Source organism: Acartia tonsa, chromosome 7, assembly GCF_053477335.1.
Source record: "Acartia tonsa isolate MP-2025a chromosome 7, ASM5347733v1, whole genome shotgun sequence".
In the NCBI taxonomy this organism is placed as follows: Eukaryota; Metazoa; Arthropoda; class Copepoda; order Calanoida; family Acartiidae; genus Acartia; species Acartia tonsa.
This window is the reverse complement of record NC_137266.1, coordinates 37,668,641-37,692,704: the sequence shown is the minus strand read 5'-3', so window position 1 is coordinate 37,692,704 and position 24,064 is coordinate 37,668,641. Positions and strand designations below refer to the sequence as shown.

The window sequence follows — 24,064 nt, the reverse complement described above, 5'->3', positions numbered from 1 at the left end:
GAATCTCGACTAAACATCTTATTTGAAATAACATGAAAACAAACATTTAAAACATTAAAAAAAATATTCTATCAGATTCATCATAGCTAAGCTAAATTTTGGGGGAATATATTTGCGAACTAATTTTAGACTTTCTTTAAATATTGTACTATATAAGGAAGTAAGGTTTTTTTGTCCGATGTTCGATGGTTCTACGCTTTTTTGAATTTTTGATTTAAATCTTTAGACGGTTTTACGTTTGTTTTTCTGCCCTAGATGTTAGGAGCGCAGCCGTTATTTATGAATGAATTGCTCTTTGCAAAGTTTTGAATTTTATATTTTTGTTAATCATTTGTTAATATAAAATATTTTACAGGTTCACCACCCCACCCCCTCCTACTCATTAATGGGCCATTTAACCACTGGGCACGGCGGCTATCCGCCGTTGCCCGGACCCGTCCCGCCCGTGCCGCCGACCGACAACCGCTACCACCTTTCCACCACCCACCAGCCGCCGCCATTTGGGCCACCCAGCTTCTACAACGGCAACTATGCCGCTGGTAGTATTGGCAGCACGGCGGGCACCCCGCCGAACGGGATTGGCGGCGTGTTGCCGCCCCACTCCTCTCACCACTCTGTCGTGCGCTCATTAAGCCGACAAAGCCAGGGATGGGTACTTATAGACTCATGAGACAACCAACCTATCAATGAATATATAATATACGTGGATATTAGGTCAAGAGAAAAATTGTCGTCAATTTAGGTTGCTAATATAAACACCAGTTTGTTCATCCAGTAGGGGGGAAGGGGATGGGGTAAATGGGATTGAGGGGGGATCGTTATTTTAGCCAGCTCTACAAGTTTCACTTTATTTGAGCTCATGATAAGCTTGTGTAAGCTCCATAAGATTCGTAAGATATTGAAAATTAAAAGATACAAATTGTTGAACGTTTTTTTTTAGACTAATTTATAAAAAGGCAAGAAAAAACAGTAAAGAACGGCAAAATAGGTTATTAAGGAAAAGGGGATATTTATATGGGGACAAAATTATAACCAGACAATGGTAGAATAAAAATTATAATCTAAAGTACCCTCTGCTGCTGCAGGATGGTAACGGCATCCGCCACGCGAGCGGCAGCAGTCAGACCAGCAGTCATAGCGCCACCCCACCTTCACCACATGATATACCATCTTACAACCAACATTTAGGTTAGCAGATAGATAGATAGATAGATAGATAGACAAACAGACAGACAGACAGACAGTTAGATAGAAAGACAATAATGATATACTAAAATAGACTGACACACAAAATTTTATGTTTATATTTGAACACAAATTTGTTATGAATTCAAAGCATTCACACGGGTTTAAATTTGATTTAAAACGCGCAGCTGCCGAGCCCTGCTAAATATGACAACTTCTGCAGGAATATAAAGGGATAAGACAATGGCCAATATGATGTAAATCCCCAATGATGATAGATAAAAATACCCCGGTGATTAAAATTATTGGTTCAACTTAATGATCCAATCAATCAAAATTCATTAAAAGTTCCCAAAAGTTGGTAACCCATCGGATAAGAAAACGCTGTTATAAAACTTTGGGGATTAGTGTAATAAACAACTGCAACTTCTGTATAATTCAGGCATACCAGACCGAGCTACCCGACAAAGTTTTGAGGCAGGGGGACAACAGCAATGCAACAACAATAACAACAACAATAATACAACAACATCTGTTGTTAGCAACAATAATCCCACACAACAACAGACAGGTACGAGGCTATTTTATGTTTATCTTAATGACTTAACTTTATTTGTCTTTGTATCTAGCAATTAAGAACTTTAGAGTGCCAAGAATGATAATAAAAAAAATGACGTCATAAATATACATTTTAATTGACTAATGGTTAAATGTATACTGGCCTATCATTGGTCATTTGTATTGCATTACGTTATTTTTTATAGGCAATATAAGCTGCTTATCTAGCAATTTATTTATTTATCTATTCCTTCATATTTCTTTCTTTTTTCATTAGCCTTTATATCCATAAATTATCTATCTATATTTCCATGTCTGTCTGTCTATCTTAGCTATATCTTTTATATTTCCATCCACCTAATTTATTTGTCATTCTATCTATCAAATAACTATTTATTTGCTAGTAATCTATCCCTGGAAAAAATGAATTAGATGCACTAAATTTTTTGTAATTTTAAGCCTATACAATATCTTATTATATCATATTTAATTAAATTTTTGGCTCAAATAATTTTGGATGAGTTTTTGGTAATTGCATCGTTAGACGTATTTGAGACGTGTCTTATGTCATCTTGTATAACTGCAATCATTTGAGTCGTTTTGTCGGTATGTCGTAACCAGTGTTGTGGATCCGCATTGATTGTATGCGGATCCGGATCCTCCAAATTTGGTCAGTGCGGATCCGGATCCTTGACAATAAAAATAAAATCACCAAATTTTTAAAAAAAAAGTTTATTCCTTAATCTCGAAGTCAAAAATACTTTTAATTTTTAAGTCTGAACCTAAACCTTAAAGATTGGCTCTCATCACGAGAATGTCTTTGTAAGTGACTATTTTATATAAAAATTTAGGTAGATTTTTCCATAAATTTATACCCCAGGATCCGGATTCTTGGACTCAAAAAGATGCGGATCCTTGCGGATCCGGATCCACAACTCTGGTCGTAACTCGGCATATTTTAGTATTTAGTATTTTCATTGTTTATTAATGGATTTTCCAGTATGGCATCCAAACTGAATATTATCCGCAAGATTAGAACCTGGTCTCAGGCACACTGAAAAATCATGCATAGCATCGTATTTTAGACAATTTTCTACGAATAATAATCATAAAATTGATTAATTTTGTTCACTATTAATTATCATCCCATTAAATAAAGTAGTAAGGTTTTTTGTCTGTATCTTAAGATTTAAATAACTAATGAACCGATTGAGTTCCACATTTTATGGAAGCGTGATGGTTGTATGTCATATGTAAATAAATAAACATCTCCTTTTAAATCACTTGATCTAAAACTAAGGCGAAGAAGGTCAGGAAAATAGCCTAAACTACCCAATGACATTTAGAAAGCTTTCCTGAAATGTATAATCAATTCAGACCAGCAGTTTACGAGATCTTTAGCTACTAACAAAAAAATTACAATTTTATATTATAGGATCAATACTCTATACGATTCATATTGATGTCTTTTTTTTGCTTCGCAACTTTTATTCATATTTGTTATTATTTAATTTAACTATATCATATTTAAATTTAAGTATTTAATTTAAAGCCTTATTTAATCCTAATAAAATTCAATAGCACTTAAAAATATTGATATTTAAGATTAATGACATAATGCAATTTTTATGAAAACTTTGAGGCCAAAATGAACTCCAATTTTAAATTTTATTAATTCAAATATGGTATGACGTTAATGCTAAGTTTTGAATTATTTAAATTCTTTTGGCGCTTTTTATTAGGTGTTAATTGGTAGATTTAAACTAACCTGCGATCGTGGCTCAACACGTGGCGCATCCGCTCGTCGACGGGGAGGTGATGGTTCGATTATCGGGCCGACACCGCTATATATCTAAAGACGTTAAAAATGGTTCCTACTGCTGCTATGTCAGGTGCCCGACACAAATAGTAAGAGAAGAGGGAATGCCTTGGTCTATAAACAGGCGCAGTTAGGCCTTCTCAGACAAAGGTCGTGCAATCAAAGGGTTGGTTGAATTATCGAAGGAGAATCCCGCCCTTACGAGGTAATGGTAAGTAATAGATTTAAACTAAGGGTGTCCAAGCCATTTGATTATTACCTTAGTAGATATACATCAAATTATCGTCCATTGTTTAATGCCTTAATATCTTTGAATTAATTTTGAAATCATGTCTTTAATAACTCTATCTTACTATCAATTAATCTATTTAGATAGCTATTCATCTAATTATTTATAAATATAATAATCCATCTATTTATTATGTAACTAATAAATCATGTATGCAATTAGTATACCATTATCCCAAGATAATAAGCAGAATATTAATTAATGGTCATGTTCTCCTAAAAATGTGTACTTGAGCTAGGTTAGGTAATATTGAGTAATCCCATAGGGTTAAGGCCCCCTGCACCGGTTAGGCTACGTTATGTTTTAATTTATGGATGGAGTCATCCTTATATTTATGTTAAACTTTATCTATGTATACCTAACATTGATGAGATTTTTTTTCCTTTCAGGCAACCGTATGGGTAGCATTGTGCCCAGCAACCGCCGCGATTCCAACCTATCCGGCTCCAGTCCCGCGGCAAACGCTAGCGGCGGTGGTGGCAGCCAATCGCCCGCCAACCACAACAACTCAAACAACACGTCGGCCGCCGCGGCTGGCGGCGCGATGCCGCCAACCAGCAGCGCAGCGATGGGCGGCGCGTTGAGCGGCGGGAATCTGGTGAAGAGTGTCGGCAGTGCGTCAACATATCACTCCTCGGCTAATGTTAAACAGGAAATTGTCAATAATGTGTTGGGATCAACAATTTGGGAGGATTTTTTTAAACAAGGGATTAGTATTTTAAAAAACGGACCATGGAAAGAAAACAAAGTAGAGGGTTTCGTCGTATTTTCACAGGAGCTTTTGATTATTTTGGGTTAGGTTAGGTAGGGTAAAATATAAATGATTGCACCACAGTGGCTAGAATTAGGAGAAAAGCTACTGTGAAAAATCGACGAAACCCGCTACTTCGTTTTCTTTCCAAGATCAAAAAAAACTATACGAAGGACATAAATTTTTGAATATTTTACATAAAACGTTTTTATTCCAATAATATATGCCTAAATCATTTTATATATAATTCTACTATTTAGTTTTTTATAAAACTTATCCGGTGCTATTGCGAAAAATTGGATTAATTGATAGATAGATAGAAATATGCAAAAAAAAAATGAATGTACTTTATTTCAATTATATACTTACATATTACAGTTAGGGAGTTGAATCCATTTTTATAGAAGCAGAAATATAATCTATGATTATGGTTTGGACCCTCTAAAACTGTAATCTACCCTTCCACTTTCCCCTCTCTTGGTAAAGATATCTTCAACGCCGATACGATTTTTGAAATATAAGATTCCACTTTTGTCTCTCTTGTTAAAGATATCTTCACCAAGAGAGGCAAAAGTGGAATCTTAAATTTCAAAAATCATATCGGCGTTGAAGATATCTTCACCAAGAGAGGGGAAAGTGGAATCATACATTTCAAAAATCGTATCGGCGTTGAAGATATCTTCACCAAGAGAGGGGAAAGTAGAATCTTACATTTCAAAAATCGTATCGGCGTTGAAGATATCTTCACCAAGAGAGGGGAAAGTGGAAAGGTAGATTACAGTTTTATAGGGTCCAAACCATAATCATAGATTATATTTCTGCTTCTATAAAAATGGATTCAACTCCCTAACTGTATTACATATGTGTATTGCAAATGCTCTGTAATGTCTGTAATGGTCTGTACGTCCGTCAAAATATTATTATATACAGTCTCTAATTTAATGACTTAAATTCTATAATATTCACTCAGAAAACTGTATAATAGTTCACTGTTCTTATATACATAGTTATAGTTGCTTCGCCATATATGGATTAAATTGTCCATGTAATTTTATAATATAATTTATTTTTAACCACAATAGAGAAGAAAAAAAGGTAAGTTTATTTTTATTATTGTTATACATTAAAGTTTATTATATGCATATTTAAATTTATATTGATAACTTAAAATAGCGATGGTTGTTATCAATGGTATATTGTAGCAATTAATTATAGGAACACTAAAAATATTCATGTAAGAAAATCTTAACTCATATGAATGCTTAAATTTAGCCTTATTTTCAAGGAATCCCCATTCCAAAAATCCTATATGATTCTTTTATGAAGAGTTTTAAGAAACTGTAAGGCTTCAAAGTTTTCTGAAAAGTAACTATTGAAAGAAAAGACCGAAGCTACCCTAAAAGGCAAAACTAATAAACATTGATTAATAATAGTTTGTTTTATACAGAAAACCAGACTGTAATATTTAGAAAAATAAGTCTTAAAATTAATATTCCAAAACTTAAAAATGCGCGATATTGCTAAAAATGTGCTCGCAACTGCAAAGTTTTTGTATGTTATAAATGTTAATGTTTATATTATCACTCAACACATGGAGAGCTAGCTAACACAGGGTTAGATTTTCTTAGAATTAAATTGGGGAGAGGAAACGGCTGTAGTTTGATTTAAGACAAACCCCAAACTGTACCAGTTTTGAGCAAGCCGATTCCAGTTACGTCATATACGTTTCGGGAAAGAAAAAGGGAAGGGGCGGAAGAAAATCTCTTCAAAAGAGATGGGAGAAAAGGGAAGAGATTTTCTTCTCCCCTTCCCTTTTTATATGACGTCACAGGAATCGTCTTGCTCAAAACTGGGACAGTTTGGGGTTTGTCTTGATTTAACTCTCAAAAGTATGCTTCAAAATGAATTAATTGGCAAACAAAATCATTTGTAATTTATTAAATTAAAACACAAATTATTGACTAAATTTGTCTGATATTTACGTTTGCATCATTACCAACATGATCAAAAATTATTCTTTATCTTTTTTTTAGGGGAAGGGGGGGGGTGCGTCATATCCCAAAGTTTGGGAGTTTGATGCATCCACCATTTAAATAGCTTTAAACCTGTCCTGTTCCATTATTAAACATCCCTAAAAATTGTTGAACGATAGCTTCAGCCGTTTAAGATATCTTAATCGACATACATACAGACAGACAGAGACATATCCTGTTACTTTATTATACAGCTGAATATATTTATGTTAAAACCTCTGTCTCTGTCCTAGATTGCTATGGCTAGTTTTTTCTCGACGTCTAGAAATTTGCAAGCCCCCCGATTTTCAGACAGACACACATTTTAGCCAGCGATATTTTGCGAGGGGTGTGCAGGCATTCCCGCCAATAGATTCGCTACTTTATAACTATGGTATGTCCGTACGTCAGTATCTGCAACTACTAAGAATAATATTGCGTTTTATTGACAATAAAAATGTAGATAATGTCCTCATATCATTTTATTTGGACTCAATTTTTTTTGACAAAATTCTATTTGTATAAAAACGCCAAAAAAGAGTTTTTGCTATTTTGGATGATCAGTATTTTTACGGGAACGCATATTTTAGCGAACAAAATATACGTTAAACTTAAATAAGATTTGATTTACAGCAATTTCAGAACGTACGAAACTTAAAAATTAATTGGTTTTCAACCTTTTTAATTAGTTTTAATGAAAACGCATGTAGTTTTTTTTCTTCTCAAAATTGGCAATTTCAGTAGACAATCTTTTCAGTATGCCTTATGTGTTGGGGTGTTTATAATACAAGTCCCCAAAGTTTTACAATATCATCTTATTATCGGTTGTCTGATCAACTTTGGGGACTTTTTTTGAATATGGATTTTTTGTTAATAAATTAGAGTGTACAAACGTTTCAACAACTTATTATAATCTACAGAATGGGTAATTTTGTGTATTATCATTGGGGATGTACATCAATTTATAGGCCATTGTCCTTTGTCTTATTCCTTTAGATCCTTGGCTACAAGCCGTTAGTTAAGATTATAAAGAGTTCTTTGAGTCGATTATTTGTCAGCTATTACCACTTTCATTTTAAAACAAAATCAACTTAGCATAATTTTAAAATTCTAAGTATTTATTGCTCTTTTAAAATATTGTATGCAAATAAAAAGTTTTTACATTTTATAAGCTGCGCTACTAATGAATGTTATGAATTTATACTTTTTTTTGGCCGAAAAAAAGTATAAATTGGATGTTTTTATATAACTGTATCGATAAAAAGAATTACCTTATTAAAGACTAATTGGTTCTACCATAGAGCATTAAGATATTTTCCAGTATGAATTCAAAACCGATTAATAACCGCTGTATTAGAACCAGTTCTCAGCAATACTGAAATCATGTATTTTGCCCCTCGGTGCTATCAAAACTGGTTTTATTTTTTTTAAATTTTAATATCCGCGGAAAGCTGTCTACATTACGATGCGTAAAATAACTATTCTCCTTTTCATATAATCTATGTCACTATATTCGAAAAGTCTGAAAGAAACTTAGTAATTAAATAAAATGCAGCTTTGTTTTTTTGATTTATTATAAAATTTTATTAAAGCAAGTTGGCTAGGTTAAATATAAAATAATAATTCATATATTTTATAGAGAAATAAAGAGAAAAATAGATAGAGAAATATTAAGTAATAGATAGCTAGATGAAATAGAGAGAGAGAGAGAGGGAGTGAGAGAAAGAAAGAAAGAGAGACAGAGAGAGAGAGACAGAGAGAGAGAGAGAGACAGAGAGAGACAGAGAGAGAGAGAGAGAGAGAGAGAGAGAGGGAGAGAGAGAGACAGAGAGAGAGAGAGAGAGAGAGAGAGGAATATTGAAAAAGAAAGACAATAATAATTAGCTAGAGAAAGATAAACAAAAAGAGAGATAGAAATTAAAAGAAAGAGTTTTGAGACACACTGAATAAAAAGAAAGAGAGACAGACAGACAGAAATATTAGGAGTGAAAGGAGATAGCAAGAGAGAGAGAGAGACGGAGAGGAGAGGAGAGTAGAGGAGAGTAGAGAGAGAGAGAGAGAGAGAGAGAGAGAGAGAAAGAGAGAGAGAGAGAGAGAGAGAGAGAGAGAGAGAGAGACGGAGAGGAGAGGAGAGTAGAGGAGAAAGAGAGAGAGAGAGAGAGAGAGAGACATATATGTATAGAGAGAGAGATTGCGAAAATAAGAGAGGGTTCGCAAAAACAACAAAAAATCGCGGAAAGCCAAAAAAGAGTGCTTGAATAAATGGAGTCTGAGGGGGCTCTAAAATGTATTTGATAAACGTACTCTGAACTCTCAAAAGACAGGGTTTTTTTATGCTATTTGTTTAAAGCATAGTTTTTCTTTAATCAGGGTCTGTATGTGTATTAATCCGTTACTTTTACAACGCAATTTTTCTTATTTTTAGTTATGAAAGAATTGTATGATTACTTTGAAACTTCTTTTAAAAAGATTTTCATTACATATTGTTGTATTTTTATTATTGAAGTCTTCATTGATTAATAAAATTTTGAACTTTGCTTTTTAGGATGTTGTCATCCTTGTTCATATTACATGTATAATTTTATAATATATTTTTAATAATATTATTCACTTATATTTGCAAGTTAGTTAAGAGTCCGCGCAAAAAACGTCAATTTCGAGGCTCGTAAAAATAGATAATTTTTCTAAAAAAAAAACAAGTATAATATTAATCATGTTTATAAATAGCGCAGAAACAACAAGCTAACAAAATTTATAGCGAATTGTAATTACAAAAACCCAAAAGATTTTAAAAAAGGCCATAATTATTTAGAGTAATGTACTTTGTTAACAAGAAAGTTTCATTAATCAAATGATTTAACTTGAACCCAAAGTAATAAAAACACGTTGTTCAATTCGTAGGCTTAAAACTTACTAAATCTTTATTGGTTGCTTTAAATTAGAATCCAAGTATCCAAACTTTTATCCATTTTTTAGTCAACAAAATCACCTTTTTTTTATCATCATTGTCTTAACCTTTAAAATCCATGTCATGATAGTCAATGTTTCTTTCAAATTTTTTTATCAGAATTTTTTTCCTCTCTCCTAACTTTTTTGGAGGCTCTCGTCAATTAAAAAAGAGAAATCCTTATAAAAACTAAAAAACGCAGTTATAAAAAATTGCAAGTAAATGTACTTTTTAGGATGCGATAGAGATGAATGTTTTTTTAATTATCTTTTTTCTTCAAAAGAGTACAAAATAAAAATAGTGCTCTAAATAATCCAATTCTGTCCGTTTGTCCGTTCATTTGTCCCTTAAGATCGCGTGAACCGCTAAACAAGTTGTGCTTTTAAGAGAATATATCTAAAGGTAATGTGATGTTGGTTTTAAGCTGGTCTTTGAGGACATAACTTGATCCATGAAAAGTAATGGAACTTAGGGAGTGAACATAGGGCTGTTTATTCCACCATCCCCCAAAATGTCTTATGATATGGTTTTATGATTTATTGGGGACTTTTATTAAATTTCAATTGGTTGATTCATAAAGTTGGGTGTCTAAACATTACAACCATTAATTATAATCTATAGATGGGGTAATTTTGTATATCATCATTGAGGATGCAGATCAATTTATCGGCCCTGAATGGAACTTATAAATCAGGGAAGTGCAATCTAAGGATTGGTTGTCTGTTAGCTGTAGATCACCATAGACCAAAAGAGAGAGAAAAAAAAGTAGAATATATTCAAATAAAAAATCAAAGAGGGCCTTTTTATGGGGATATAAAAAGGGAACAAAAAAGGGGTGGTTCAACCTTCCAGCTTTCTAAAAGTTAAAATTTCTAGATGGGCATTTTTTGCATCTTTACCCTGTAAAACCTGAATTTTTCTATTGACATACAATTTTTATTTGTTATATCGACTATTTGGAAATATTTTGCCTGTTTAGGCGTTTATTCCAACAATCATGATTACTAATAGAAACTAATAACTACCATTATCACAGTAATCCTTTTAATGAAGTAACAGTACTCCTTAACAGGGTAGCTTCTCATAGGTCCTGGGAAGGTTTATAACTATTTTGAGGAAGGGTACCCACATGCAACCTTCCCAATAGAAATCACAAAAATCGACATTTACAGTGCCCCTAGAGGCATCCTGGGGCGTAGCCGCTTGTATGTTGATATAATGACAGGACTATCGTTTAGCTGGAAACTTTTGCGCAGACAATGTCTAAACCTGCAATATAGTTGCAGCAGTATGCATTCACACAAACAATTCTGTGTGTGTTTGTGTTTGTTTGTGTATATTTCTTTGTATCGAGATTGGATTCCAAAACCAAATCTTACTGCTTAGAATCTAAAGATTACTGCTTTCCCTCTCTTTATATAGCTATCATATTAAAATTATTGATGTAACAATGAAAAAAAATTACTGATTGGAGAGAGATATTTTTCTATTTTACTTTGTTTGTACTACTCAAGTTGCCCCTAGTATCTAGGCGATATGTACTAAAGAAAGAAAAATAGCCTAAAACTATCCAAGGATTTTAAATAAAAAATGAAATATCCATAGACAAGACAATTTATTTTAGTTTATTTGTTAGCAAGACCTTAATATAATATTGACTATCAAATTTTTGTGTCTTTTAAATCTGTTTTTCCCTACTTAAAGTGGTAATGGTCTACAGTATGGTTAAGATTTCTTGTTTAAGAGAGAGAGAACTGTAATTACATATTACACTTTAAATAAAGAAAAATCTTATATTAGGTTTCTTTTAGAAAAGGCTTGGTTTTATGCCTTTCTTTTATTTGTTTGTATTTGTGTTGATTGTGTGTGTGTGTGTGTGTGTGTGTGTGTGTGTGTGAGTGAGTGTGTGTGTGTGTGTGTGTGTGTGTATGATTGTGTATTCCGAGTTCAAGTTGGCAATAAATCTTTGATTGCATTTATTTGTACTTGCCCTCAGGGATCTCAAGGGATAAGACAATGGATTACAAGTTGATATACATAACAAAAGTACCCCTTTGGTAGATTAAAATTATTGGTTGAAACGTATGGACATTGCTCGTTGATAATCCAACCAATCAAAATTTAATAAATGTACCCAAAGTTTTGAAACCATCGAATAACAAAACTTATTTATAAAACTTTGGGTACTAGTGTAATTAACAGTCCAAAGTCCCCTCCTACTCATTAACAAAAGACATAAAACATAATAAATAAAAAAGCTGAAAAGGACAGACAAACATTTTAACACTAATTTAAAGTTCTTGTAATTTGTCTTAGTCCCTAGTATCTAAGGACTCTGTTTTCGAATTTGAAGTAGGGGGCAGAAAAAACCCTAAGTCAATCCAGCGACTTTCATAACTTTGAAATAATAGGCTAAAACCATCCTGAAATCTATGTAATTTATTTTAGTCGGTTAAAAGTTAGCGATATCTTAATTTACAAACGTAAAATCTTTAGTACATTATATAATAGAATTATTGGGAAGTGAAAAGACTTCTGTTGTAGAAAAAAGTATAAAGCAGCTGGTTAGGTTAGGTTATATTGGGTACAGGATTGCCCCGCAGGATTTGAGCATCTCGCAGGATTGGAAACTAGGGGGATCAGTGTTTGACAGCTACTTTGAGGAAAATCACTGACGTTCCTTTTTTTGCATTTAAGTCAAAAGATATAAATAAATTATTAGTATCAAAGTATTAATTTTCCTTGACTACAAATATATAAAGGAATTAGTTTTCTTTTCTTATAGATTAGTGCAAACATAGAAAATAAATAATAGAAAGCTTTTAGGTAAAAATTTTAAAATAAATATTTTCAAAAGATGCAAATTATCCTATTCTTTATATTTTATTCTTTGACTTGAAAACACAAAATTACCAAAGTTTTAATAAATAATTTGTTTTTTAAAATTAAGTATTCTAAGCATGTGGAAATATAGCTTTTTAAGCTACACTACTTAGTTTCTGTTCTATAATAATAATTATTCTTTGGCTAAAACTTTCTTAAATTACCGAATTTCTTTTCTATTTTAAGTGTTCCAAGATAAACAAATTATGGGATTTATAATGAACTTCAATAACCACTAATTATTCTTTGCCGGCTGAGAAATAATATATCTATTTACCTATATTCTGTTCTAAATTAATTATTCAAAGATTAGCAAAATATAGATATAAGAAATAAATATAGCCTTGCGGGGCTTCTTAATTCTTAGGCATATCTTCCTTTAAGGAATAATCCTAACCTTAGTTTTATTACAACAAGGAAAGTAATGTCCATAAATAATATTACAAGATAAGATCAGTTTAAATAATATGATCATAACTCATTCAGTTAAACTAATTTGAAATTTTAAATGAGCAAAACTTATAAAAAAAATACAAATTCTTTAGTTTACAGGAGGAAGCTCTTTATGGGGCATATTAAGAAAAAGACATCATACAATATTAATGACCAATGTTCGGCCACTACACAGACTAAATTACCAAGCAGGCAAGTATACATTTCATTGACCAATGGTAGGCCAGTAAGACGTCATTTTTATAAGCACCATAAAAATCTTCTTATAGGAAATGTTGCAAAAATAAAAATAATACTTAATCATAAAATAACTAATAATTTTAAAGCCGCTAATAAACAAGGATAATATAATAAACTTTTTTGAGATTCTCGGACGGAGTTATGAGTTTAATTTTTATCTTTAAAACTTAGAGTTTAAGAGTTTACTTTTAAGAAACCTTTCTCTTTCTGTTATCTTATTTATTTTAATCATATTATGTATTTGTCTATTTGTTTGAATGTTTGTATGTCTATCTACTTTGTCTATCATTTCTGTTTATCAGTTTACATATCCTTGTCCAATCCATCCATCTATATATATTCAAATTATCGGTTCCATTGGAATTCAGCCCACACGGGATTCAACCCACGGAATTCAGCCCAGCGGGATTCAACCCAACGGTATTCAGCCCACACGGGATTCAACCCATGGTATTCAGCCCACACGGGATTCAACCCATGGTATTCAGCCCACACGGGATTCAACCCACGGTATTCAGTCCATACGGGACTCAACCCACGGAATTCAGTCCATACGGGACTCAACCCACGGAATTCAGTCCACACGGGATTCAACCCATTATATATGTAAAATTACCAGTTTGAAAAAAAATATTTTTTTTAAATTTGAGAACAAAATTTTTTGAATTTTTTTTTAAAAAGTTTTGAAAAAAGTTTATGTCAATTTTTTATTGTAGAAATTATTTTATAAAATATGCTTTATAAAAAATTTGAGAAAAAATATATATATAAATTGGGTTGAATTCTGTGTTGACTGAATTCTCAGTTTTAGAAACAAATATTTTTTTTCAAATTTGAGAAACAAATTTTTAGAAAATTATCTTTTTTTTCAAATTTTTTTATAAAGCATATTTTATACTTAAAATAATTTCTACAATAAAAAAAATTTACATAAACTTTTTTCAAAACTTTTTTTTAAAATTTTCTAAAAATTTAGTTCTCAAATTTTAAAAAAAATATTTTTGAAAACTGGTAATTTTATATATATAATGGGTTGAATCCCGTTTGGACTGAATTCCATGGGTTGAGTACCGTATGGACTGAATTCCGTGGGTTGAGTCCCGTATGGACTGAATTCCGTGGGTTGAGTCCCGTATGGACTGAATTCAGTGGGTTGAGTCCCGTATGGACTGAATTCCGTGGGTTGAGTCCCATGTGGGCTGAATTCCGTGTGGGCTGAATCCCGTGGGTTGAATCCCGTGTGGGCTGAATACCGTTGGGTTGAATCCCGCTGGGCTGAATTCCGTGGGTTGAATCCCATGTGGACTGAATTCCAATGGAACCCAAATTATCAATTCATCTATCTATCAATTCACATGGGATGCTGCCACTTCGACAACTAGCAAAAATATAGTCACTGTGTTTTTGACAAAAAGTTGGTGTGTCTTTGTCAACTTATCTTTTTATATATATATTTAGCTATATAATCATCTAACCAACCACGAATCAAACAAATTACCTATCTATCCTTCTATCTAATAATCTATAAATCTAACAATATATGTTTAAGTCTATTAATTAATCTATTTTTGCATCTATCTATCTATTTATTCATCTGTATTTACATCTTTCTATCTATCTATCCATTTAGATAACTGTTTCTCTATTTTTTCATTTATTTATCTATTCAGATCATTTATCTATCTGTCCATCATTCTATCTTCTATCATTCTATCACCATCTATCTTTCCATCTATCTGATTATCATTTTATCTAACAGTATATTTATCTAATTCTTCAGCTATCTAGCTTTCTATTTATCTATCTACTTGTCGATCAAACTTATATAAAACATTATCAAATGAGGACTGATTATGAGTACTGAGTCTTATACAGGAGTTAAAGGGATAGTGCAATGGTAGATAAATAATTTTTTTTAAAAATACGACCGAGGGTAGGGTAAAGAGGTGTTTACCCCCATAAACTTTTAAACTTCTCATTATTTTTAAAATACACTAGATTACCCCCATAACCTTTGAAACCCCCTTATTTTACCCCCCTTAAAATAAAAGCTTTGACGTCCCTTATACTTTATTATATTATAGCATACTTATCTGAAATAACTTATTAGGAAATCAAATATTCTTCCAATCACCTATCCTAGTAAGTATGGCCTTATCAGTATTGAATTTCCGTAATATACATACACACATACATACTTACAGTCTATTTTATATCAGATTAACTTCATGTAATTATATCAAATTATTTTTTTGTGGAAAATTTTATAATTTAAAGCAAATGCTTTATTTCAATCAAACAAAGCTTCCTTAAAAATTTACCTTACCAATTTTTTATCAATTTATTATTAAGAGATCTCAAAAATAAGACAAAACGTTAGATTTAAGTACATACCCAAAATTACCCTTCTTTTAAATTCCAATAATTGTTTGGACACTGCTATGTTGGAACTAATCAATTAAGATAAAACTTTGGGTACCTCTATACCATAAATTTAAAGTCATTTCTTCGGGGGGGGGGGGGGAGTATAAAAGTTTGTTGATTATAAAAGATGACCTCACTGTAATGCATTGCATCAACCCTTAGTCCGGTTTTATAGTCCCTATATAAAATTAAAATAACAACTCAGTAACTAGTAAACTTAAACTGTCTTACTATGACTATAACGACTTTAGGATCTTAGTAAGCCCAACTTATTTTTTGCTTTTATTTCTAATAAATAACAGAGGGAAAGGTATTAAATAAAAAACAGGAAAAAACAGGTACAAGGGAATTCCACGGATATAAAAATGGAAAAATCATATGATTTATAAGGTACTTTCCCTCAAAAAGCCTGAGGGGTGGGTTTATTTCTTTTTGCCTAACCCTTGTGAAGGGTTCGAACCCTGCGGGGCTACTCAATACCCAACATAAACTAACCTTACTTGACTTAAAATAAAACACAAAAACGAAAATATAACCCAACCCCTTACTTTCAATTTATTTTAAAATTGAAATAATTAGGGGGGTTCTATGTTAGACTAGGAATTCTGGAAAATTCAATGAATAATCTTTTATCTATCCTTTTCTACTATTAATTTATTGGAATACATATCCTTTAAAAATCAAAAGGAAATTATCACTGAGGATTTTTGTTGAAAATATCAAATTTTCTGAGAATTATTATTTTCAAAAATAAACAATGACAGATTTGTTAAGTTCTATATCATTGATAAAAGTAGATGATTTTTAAGATTTATTAAAATCCGGGGGAAAAAAAGCCATAAAAATTATTTAGAAAGCCAGGCATTAAATTATTTTTTTTAAATAACTTCTTTTAGAAGTAACTGTTCCACGCTTTGGAAATTTCAAGGATCTAAAGGGTTAAGTTAAATGGTAAATGGCAGTTAAATTGATTTACATCCAGAATTACCCCATCTGTAAATTACTAATAGTTAGTTTGGACACTCAACTAAATGAATCAGCCAATCAAAATTCTATAAAAGTCCCCAAAGTTGCTAGAGCAAGGAATAATAAAACTTGGGTGACTAATGTAATAAACAGCCCAATGTCTCTTCCCTCCCATCTTGGGATATCTAATCCTTATGAAACACACTTTGGGTGTTAAAAAAATTGATTTCCAAGGTCGCATAGACTAAACAGGACAGATCTGTTCCTATAGTTGTTATATTCCATAGTATAACAGAAGAGTATAAGCCTGTGCTAGTTTCCTACTGTGTTGTTATTATACTAGAAATGAAAGACTTTAGACCCCTGTTCCTCCCAAAGTGTTTATATCTAAAATTTGCATGGGGGGGCAATGCAAATTTTGGACAAATATTCTGAAAAAATAATTAGAAGATCAACAGTTGCTAAAATACTTCCATCAGTACATTGTGTTGTTAAGTCGCGCTTGTGTATTGACAAAAGCAATCCCCCTTAATATTCTTAATTGGCATCTGGCATAGTATCATTATTGTAACAACTGTTAATGTCTTTAATTATGTTACGGTTTAGGACGACGCTATATTTGAACTTGTAACCTCCGTGACAACTAGCGGATTCTTAACCTTTAAGCTTACTAATTTTTGCAGAGAGAGATAGCGGACAATGGGCTGTTCATTACACTAGTCCCCAAAGTTTTTATTGTGACGTTTTCTTATTGTTAGTTTAACAAGTTTAAGGAATTTGATTGGCTGTTTTATTAAGTTCAACCACTAGTTTACGTTACAGAAGGGGTAATTTTGTGTATTATCATTGGGGATGTACATTATTTTGTTGGCCATTGTCTTATCCCCTTATATTTCTGAATTTGTCTCTTTTATTTTATTTCTACGTCCCCCCCAAAATACAAATATATTTAAATAGAACTGCGCTTTATGTTTATGTAATAATACACAAAATATTACTGATTAGCAAAAACAATATTTCATTTAAAGAAAGAATATTTTGCTTCTAATTTTAAATTAACAACTTATCTACTGGGATATTGCACCTGAAAAATACTATTTTGCTTTAAAATTTGCAACCAGTCAAAAAAAGCTTTTTGTTGTTTCGCTAAGTAAAATACAATATATTGTGTGTAAATAATGATCATTTTGTCACGATTTGCAATAAAAAATTAGTAGATTACTAGCTATTAATTAAGTTTTTACTTATCTTATATGACAGAGAAACCTACAGCCTGCAATTTTGAAGCAACACCATAGAAAATATGAATTCTGAATTCATTATTATGCACAAGTTCACGAGATCTTCGTGGACACAGACAAATAACATGGTAAACAAAAAGTAGAACGGGGCAGATTAAGTTTATTTGGTAGATTTTTAGACTTTAGAGGAAGAGTTTATATTTTTATAATTAAGAGTAAAAGGATCTGTGCGTGTGTGTGTACCGAAGGATCTCGCTAACCAATTATATGGTTCTCCTTTAAAGGGAAGCTTCTCCTGGGAAGATTTATAACTATGCAAGGGAGGGTATCACCACCCTCCCATCCCAAGAGAAAGCGCCCCTTGAAAAAATTAACTACCCCCCAAAAATTTTTAATTTTTTCTACATAAAACAACAAACGCTTTAATCTTTATATGTCTTACTATTTAGGTTAAAGAAAGGACGTTTAACTGAATTTACAACCCGTTCTTTCCCCAAAAATACCATCAAAATAATGGTCATTTTTTGTATTTCAAAGCCCTCTCCTTGACCCCTGAATTATCAGCCCATTTCGCGCCTTTCCAATTTTTAGCGCATTTTTCCCCCTGGACAGATTTTTTTTGCTGTTTAGAGGCAATTTTGCGTCTGTCCTTAATGCCATTTTCTATGCATTTTTTCCACGGATATTCGGATAAATTAGCACAAAAAAAACGTTTTAAATCGGAACAAAGGTGGATTCTTAAAAAAAGGTCGCTGCTCGCTGGCGAGGCAAAATTGTTTTTGTAAAAAAAATCCTCCAAAATCACATAAAAAATCTACAAAAATGAAGAATCCACCACAGTTATAATATAGAAAATAATATCCTTATATCTTGTGTATGTGTATGTCCTGTTCTATTATTTCAATGGATTTATTAACAATTGGATCTTACACCAAATTTTCATGTACTCTAATAAAGTAAACCTCTTAGCGAACTAAAATAACGATCTCCTCAATCTACCCCCTTTAGCTCATCCCCTCCCCCACTACTGTATAAACAAACTGACCAATAAATGACAGGAAAATTGCAACCTAAATTAAAGATAATTTTTCTCCTGTCATAATATCCAAGTGTATTTTACATCCATTACTATTTCCCCCATTAAAACTTGTCCATAGGCAAAACAGCAATTAGAAACAGGAAAAATCACATTAATCATCAAAGGATACATCCCCCCCCCCTGAATTAAACATTGCCCTAACCTAAATAAACTATTACAAATTTATTCATTTTTTAAAGAAATTATAATTTTTTGGAGGTTGAGAGGGTACTCAGATGGCTTTAATAAGGATTGTGCAAAAATAAGGTTATTTGCCTAGATAGAAAAATGCAAATTTTTCCAAGATTTCAACTAATTCCTCTGCATTTTTCTATGTAACTATGTAGACACACAAATAGAGGCAAATATTTTGCATATGTGTTCTGTGGATTTTTCCAACAAAAAATACATTTTTTTATAAATAGATAGATAACTTGTAATGCCTCTTTATGCTTTGCGATCTTTAAAATATATAAACGTGAAAATTTTGCGAATTTGGAGATTTTTTTTATAATGCCCATAAAAATTACGACATATTGGCCTACTTTTGGTCAATCAAAATGTAGTCTGTTTACTGGCCTATCTTTGGTCAGTATCGTATTTTTCATAGGCACTATTCAGCTTCAATTCCGAGGGTCGAAAAACAGACGGTTAGAAGAACTGATGTACCTTAGTTTTGAAATAACTTCGCACAATTTTTGCAAAGCGTGTCAATTCTAAGCTTTCTTGTAGCAAAGTTACTCCTCAAGTCTAGATTGGTGTTTCGGTCAGTCTGTCGGAGCACACTTGTTGTCTTAGTAAAATACTTAACTCACAGACAAATATAAAGTAGAAAGGTTTTTTTGTCTGAAGCTTAAGATTTTGATAACTACAGAACTGATTGAGTTCTCCTTTTTAGGGAAGGATCCTGGGGTGGTTTAAGGCTTATTTTATTTTAGAGTGTTGGGTGGTTTTAGGCTGTTTTTCTGCCCTACTTAGCCCTTTGAACACAGATTCTTTAGGTTCAGGGGGCGCAGCCACTAATTGGCAAAAAAATCATTTAGATGTATATATGCTATAGTTGTAAAATAGACAAGTAACCTATTAGAAATATAATAAATATTTTAAGTATCTTCCTAAGCCTTGTATCCAATTGACCTTGTTTAAATCTAAACTTTTTTAGGCCTATTTTTACATGTAAAATTACATAAGTGTATTCTGTGTTTTAATAACATAAAACTTCATACCTACAGCATTTTGAATACATTTGAATCATGTTTCATATATTTATCTATCATTCTTTAGTAATCTCTTAAATTATATCAACTAAGACTTAGATTTAAAGTAAGATATTCAATATTTATTTGTTGCATTGTATTATAGACAGCTTTCTACGGATATTTAAATGAAAAACTGGTATCAATCTTATATTTTTCTATTTTATTATTATGATTTTTCAGTATTGCTGAGAACCGGTTTTATCCAGCGGATATTAATCGGTTTTGAAGCCATACTAGAAAATATGTTCTGTTTGTTGCAAAACTAAACTTTTTTATTTGGATATTATTAAGAATCTTATATTAATATAAATAAAATCTTTTTCCACTAAAATTTGCAAAAATACTTTTTGATTAAATTTAAAACTAATTTTATATTAGCTTATGGCTTCCCCCCATGCCTCTAGGGCATATTGGGGGAGTTTTTTTTTATTTCATATCTTCTTAAGGGTATCGTACTCCTCTGAAAAATAGCCTAAATGCTGCCCTGGACCTACACAAAATTTTCTTTAAATTATAATGCCGTTCATGAGATCGTACTTGACAAACACTCACACATATAAAACCTATTCCAAGTATAGGATAATTAATATATAAAAAAAAGGTTTCGTGAATTTTATTATACATTATAAATTAAAAATTATATAACTACAGACAAAGACAAAAAGTACGTTTGAATTATTTTTATTTTTTTATATTTTTTTAATTTGGAGCAATTTTTAGCTACTACTTTTTTTCTAAATAGATATGATAATATTCGATGCTAGACATAGTTTTTTTCGTATGGATGAGAACTGGTTCCTATCCATCGGATTCGAATGAATACGAGAAAAACAATTCTTCTACTAATTTCAATTATTTAATAACAGTAAACTGTAACACAGTAATAATAAAGAAATTGTGTGTAATAAGTAGGGTTCTAAGGGGCTAAGAAAATGACCAATAAATTTCTATACATCCCCTATAATGATACACAAAATTACCCCTTCTGCACATTATAATTAGTGGTTGAAACGTTTTGACGCCCAACAAAATGAACCAACCAACCAAAATTCAGCAAGAGTCCCCAAAAGTTGTTAAGCCATGGAATAAGAAAACGTTATTACAAAACTTTTTGGACTAGTGTAATAAACAGCCCAATGTCCCCTCCCTACCTGGTAATAAGTAAATGTAAATTTTAAACAATAAACAGTCAATCAGCTTCCCTTCAAAGTTCAAGAGTATCTAAGCTACAAGCGTTTTTGCATGAATATATATATTCATAGTTATAGAGTAGCAGCGCTACTAAAAGTCTATATTTTTGCAGCTAGAAGAAAATTTTGAATTTTATGGTTCACTTCATCCATCCACTTTTTGTTCAGTTTTTTTTTCTCAGAAGAAAAAATGTGAAGTAGAGAATAGGGTAAAGATAAAAAATTGTCTTTCTTATATTTATTTTTTAAATTATCTATTTTTCGGGGTTTTTAGACTACAAATAAGATTCCTAAAACGGCTGGATTAAAAAATCTACAGAATCAGCCGCTTGAAATTGCAGATTAACCTAAGTACATAGCTTTATAATTGTTGTGCTATGATTTTATGTGAAACTTCGGGTATACTTTCCGTGATTTTGTCTCTTAAGGGGCGTTTCGTCGTATTTTCACAGTAGCTTTTGATTGGTTATTTCAGGTTAGGTGATTGCCCAGCAGGGTTAGATCCCCACACAGGGGCTAAAATAGGAGAAAAGCTAGTGTGAAAATACGACGAAACGCCCTATAAGTGGTTATGCCATAAAAGGGACTATACCCGAAACTTCTTATTGGTCCTCTTATGGGTTTAAAGGTATCTACATTTATGTATAGTAAAGAATATGAAAGTTTATTATTGCTATTAGGGTCATAAAAACAGTTTCTTTATGGGGGGAAAGATATAGAGAGAAAAAAATAATCTCGGGTAGGGATACTTATTCTGAATTTAACAATTACATTCACTCGTTATAGAACCTAGAACCAAAGCAATGAATATTTTAATAGTTAAAACAGGTTTGTTTTATAATCTAAAATAAGACGTATAAAGATTAGCTGAATAATTAAGGTTATCTGAAACTAATATGAAATGTAAAGAATTATATATTTATTTATTTTCCATTGATGTATCCCTGAAATTAGAATATAAGTTGCCAGCATGGCTTCAAAACCGATTAATATCCGGTGGATTAGAATCGTTTCTCAGTCACACTGGAAATCAGGTATTATAGGTTCCAGGACAAACGCAGGAGTTCAAAACGTCGGAGTGGACAAACGCAGGAGTGTTAAATATTAATTTTATTTCGTTTTTCTATACAGATTAGGTTAGGTTAAGATATGAATGAACAAATAAGCCCCCCGCAGGGGTTAGGCATTTAAAAAACCTATAAGATGGTCTAAAATAGGATAGGTTAGGTTAAGTGTCCACTCCGACGTTAGTTGACTCTGACGTTTGGGACTCCTGTGTTTGTCGTAATTATAGACAATTTTCCACAAATATTAAAATAAAAAATCATAAAATTAATACCAGATTTGTTAGCTAGGACCTTCGGCCCCTTACAAAACTTGTTTTAATCTCATAATTTTCTATTTTAAAATCCGCGGAAAGCTGTCTATAAAACGATGCGATAAATAACTATTAGAATACAGTTCCCTAACCGTATAAATGATATCACCCAACTTTCTCTATAAATTTCTTTATTAAATTGCTTTGTCTTTTTCAGCCTTGTTACGACTTTTTTTATGCAGTTTGGAAGATTTTTAACAACAAGCACAATTCAAAACATCCAATAAATAAAGTATACATAAGAAATCAAAGTAAAATGATCAGTAAGTGTACGAATAATGAAATAAGATAATAAACCAAAACTGAACTTAATCTTACTAACCGCGGAAAGCTGTCTATTTAAACGATACCATAAATAACTATTCTAAAATTATACCAAACATTACATGCCTTAATCGCTTAAACATAACAAAAAACAGTATGAAATACTTTTAGAGATGCAACGCTTATAAAAATTGTAAGGCCTAGACGTGGATTTGCCCCCTATGCATTGCAAATAAGCCTATCTATCTATCTATGCATGCAAGTCTATCTATCTATCTAGGGATCATATGAATATAAAGGGTGATTCAAATAAATACTTTCCACAATTTTTTAGCTGTTCTTTGTGAACAAGTACTTAGATAAACGTGAAAACTGATTATAATTTAGAAGAAATTTGCTAAAATTAGATAAATTGAACAGTATATATTTAATGAAAAACTGTAATTTTAACAAAGAAGGTTTTTTTTGGATCTTTTTTTTGTAATCACACTGTATCTATCCATGTATGAATGCATATGAGTCAATCTATCTATCTATGCATATGCCTATGAATGTCTGTCTGTCTATCTATCTATCTATCTATCTGCCTGCATCATGCACTTTATGCCCAACCTAGCATGGAAAACAAGGGAGGGGAGGGTGGGGGGGTGGTCGCCGGGAGCCTTCCAGGAACTTTGAGAGACACAAGATTGATCTGGGACATATATTTGTGGGGAGGGGGGGGGGAGACTTGACTGATTCTTCGTATGTCCTGTATAGATTAAGACTAAGAGAGAGAGAGGTAGAGAGAGAGATAACGGTGCATTGTCTAAAATTTCATCTTTTGCAAATGCAAAAAGGCAAAAAATTGTTGGGGTGGTTTCAGTTTGCCAAGGAATGAGCTCATAGCACGGCAGGGAGGTAGGGAGTAGACAATTGGACAGAATACATTTTCAGATCTTCTACAGACAAAAAGTCATGTAACTAAAAGTAAAATATTTGATCTTGTCTTAAATAGTACCTAATTTAAACTTTAAATGATTGGAATGAAAAAGAATTTTTAATTTTAAATAGGCAAGATGTTTGTTTGTCACTTAGAAGCACGATAATGGCTGCTCATGTCCGTTAGTTCCTTTTCAGAGGCTTTT

At 32.0% G+C, this 24,064-nt stretch overlaps 1 protein-coding gene across 1 annotated transcript in view; it reads left to right on the top strand.

Moving 5' to 3' along the window:
- LOC145323711 (uncharacterized) overlaps positions 1-24,064 on the top strand; it is a 45,231-nt gene that overhangs the window by 282 nt on the left and 20,885 nt on the right. Inside the window, exons 2-5 of the mRNA XM_080166179.1 lie at positions 356-652; positions 1,086-1,188; positions 1,628-1,756; positions 4,241-4,506. Coding sequence (XP_080022305.1) covers positions 356-652; positions 1,086-1,188; positions 1,628-1,756; positions 4,241-4,506 — 795 coding nt within the window. The remainder of the gene's footprint in view (positions 1-355; positions 653-1,085; positions 1,189-1,627; positions 1,757-4,240; positions 4,507-24,064) is intronic.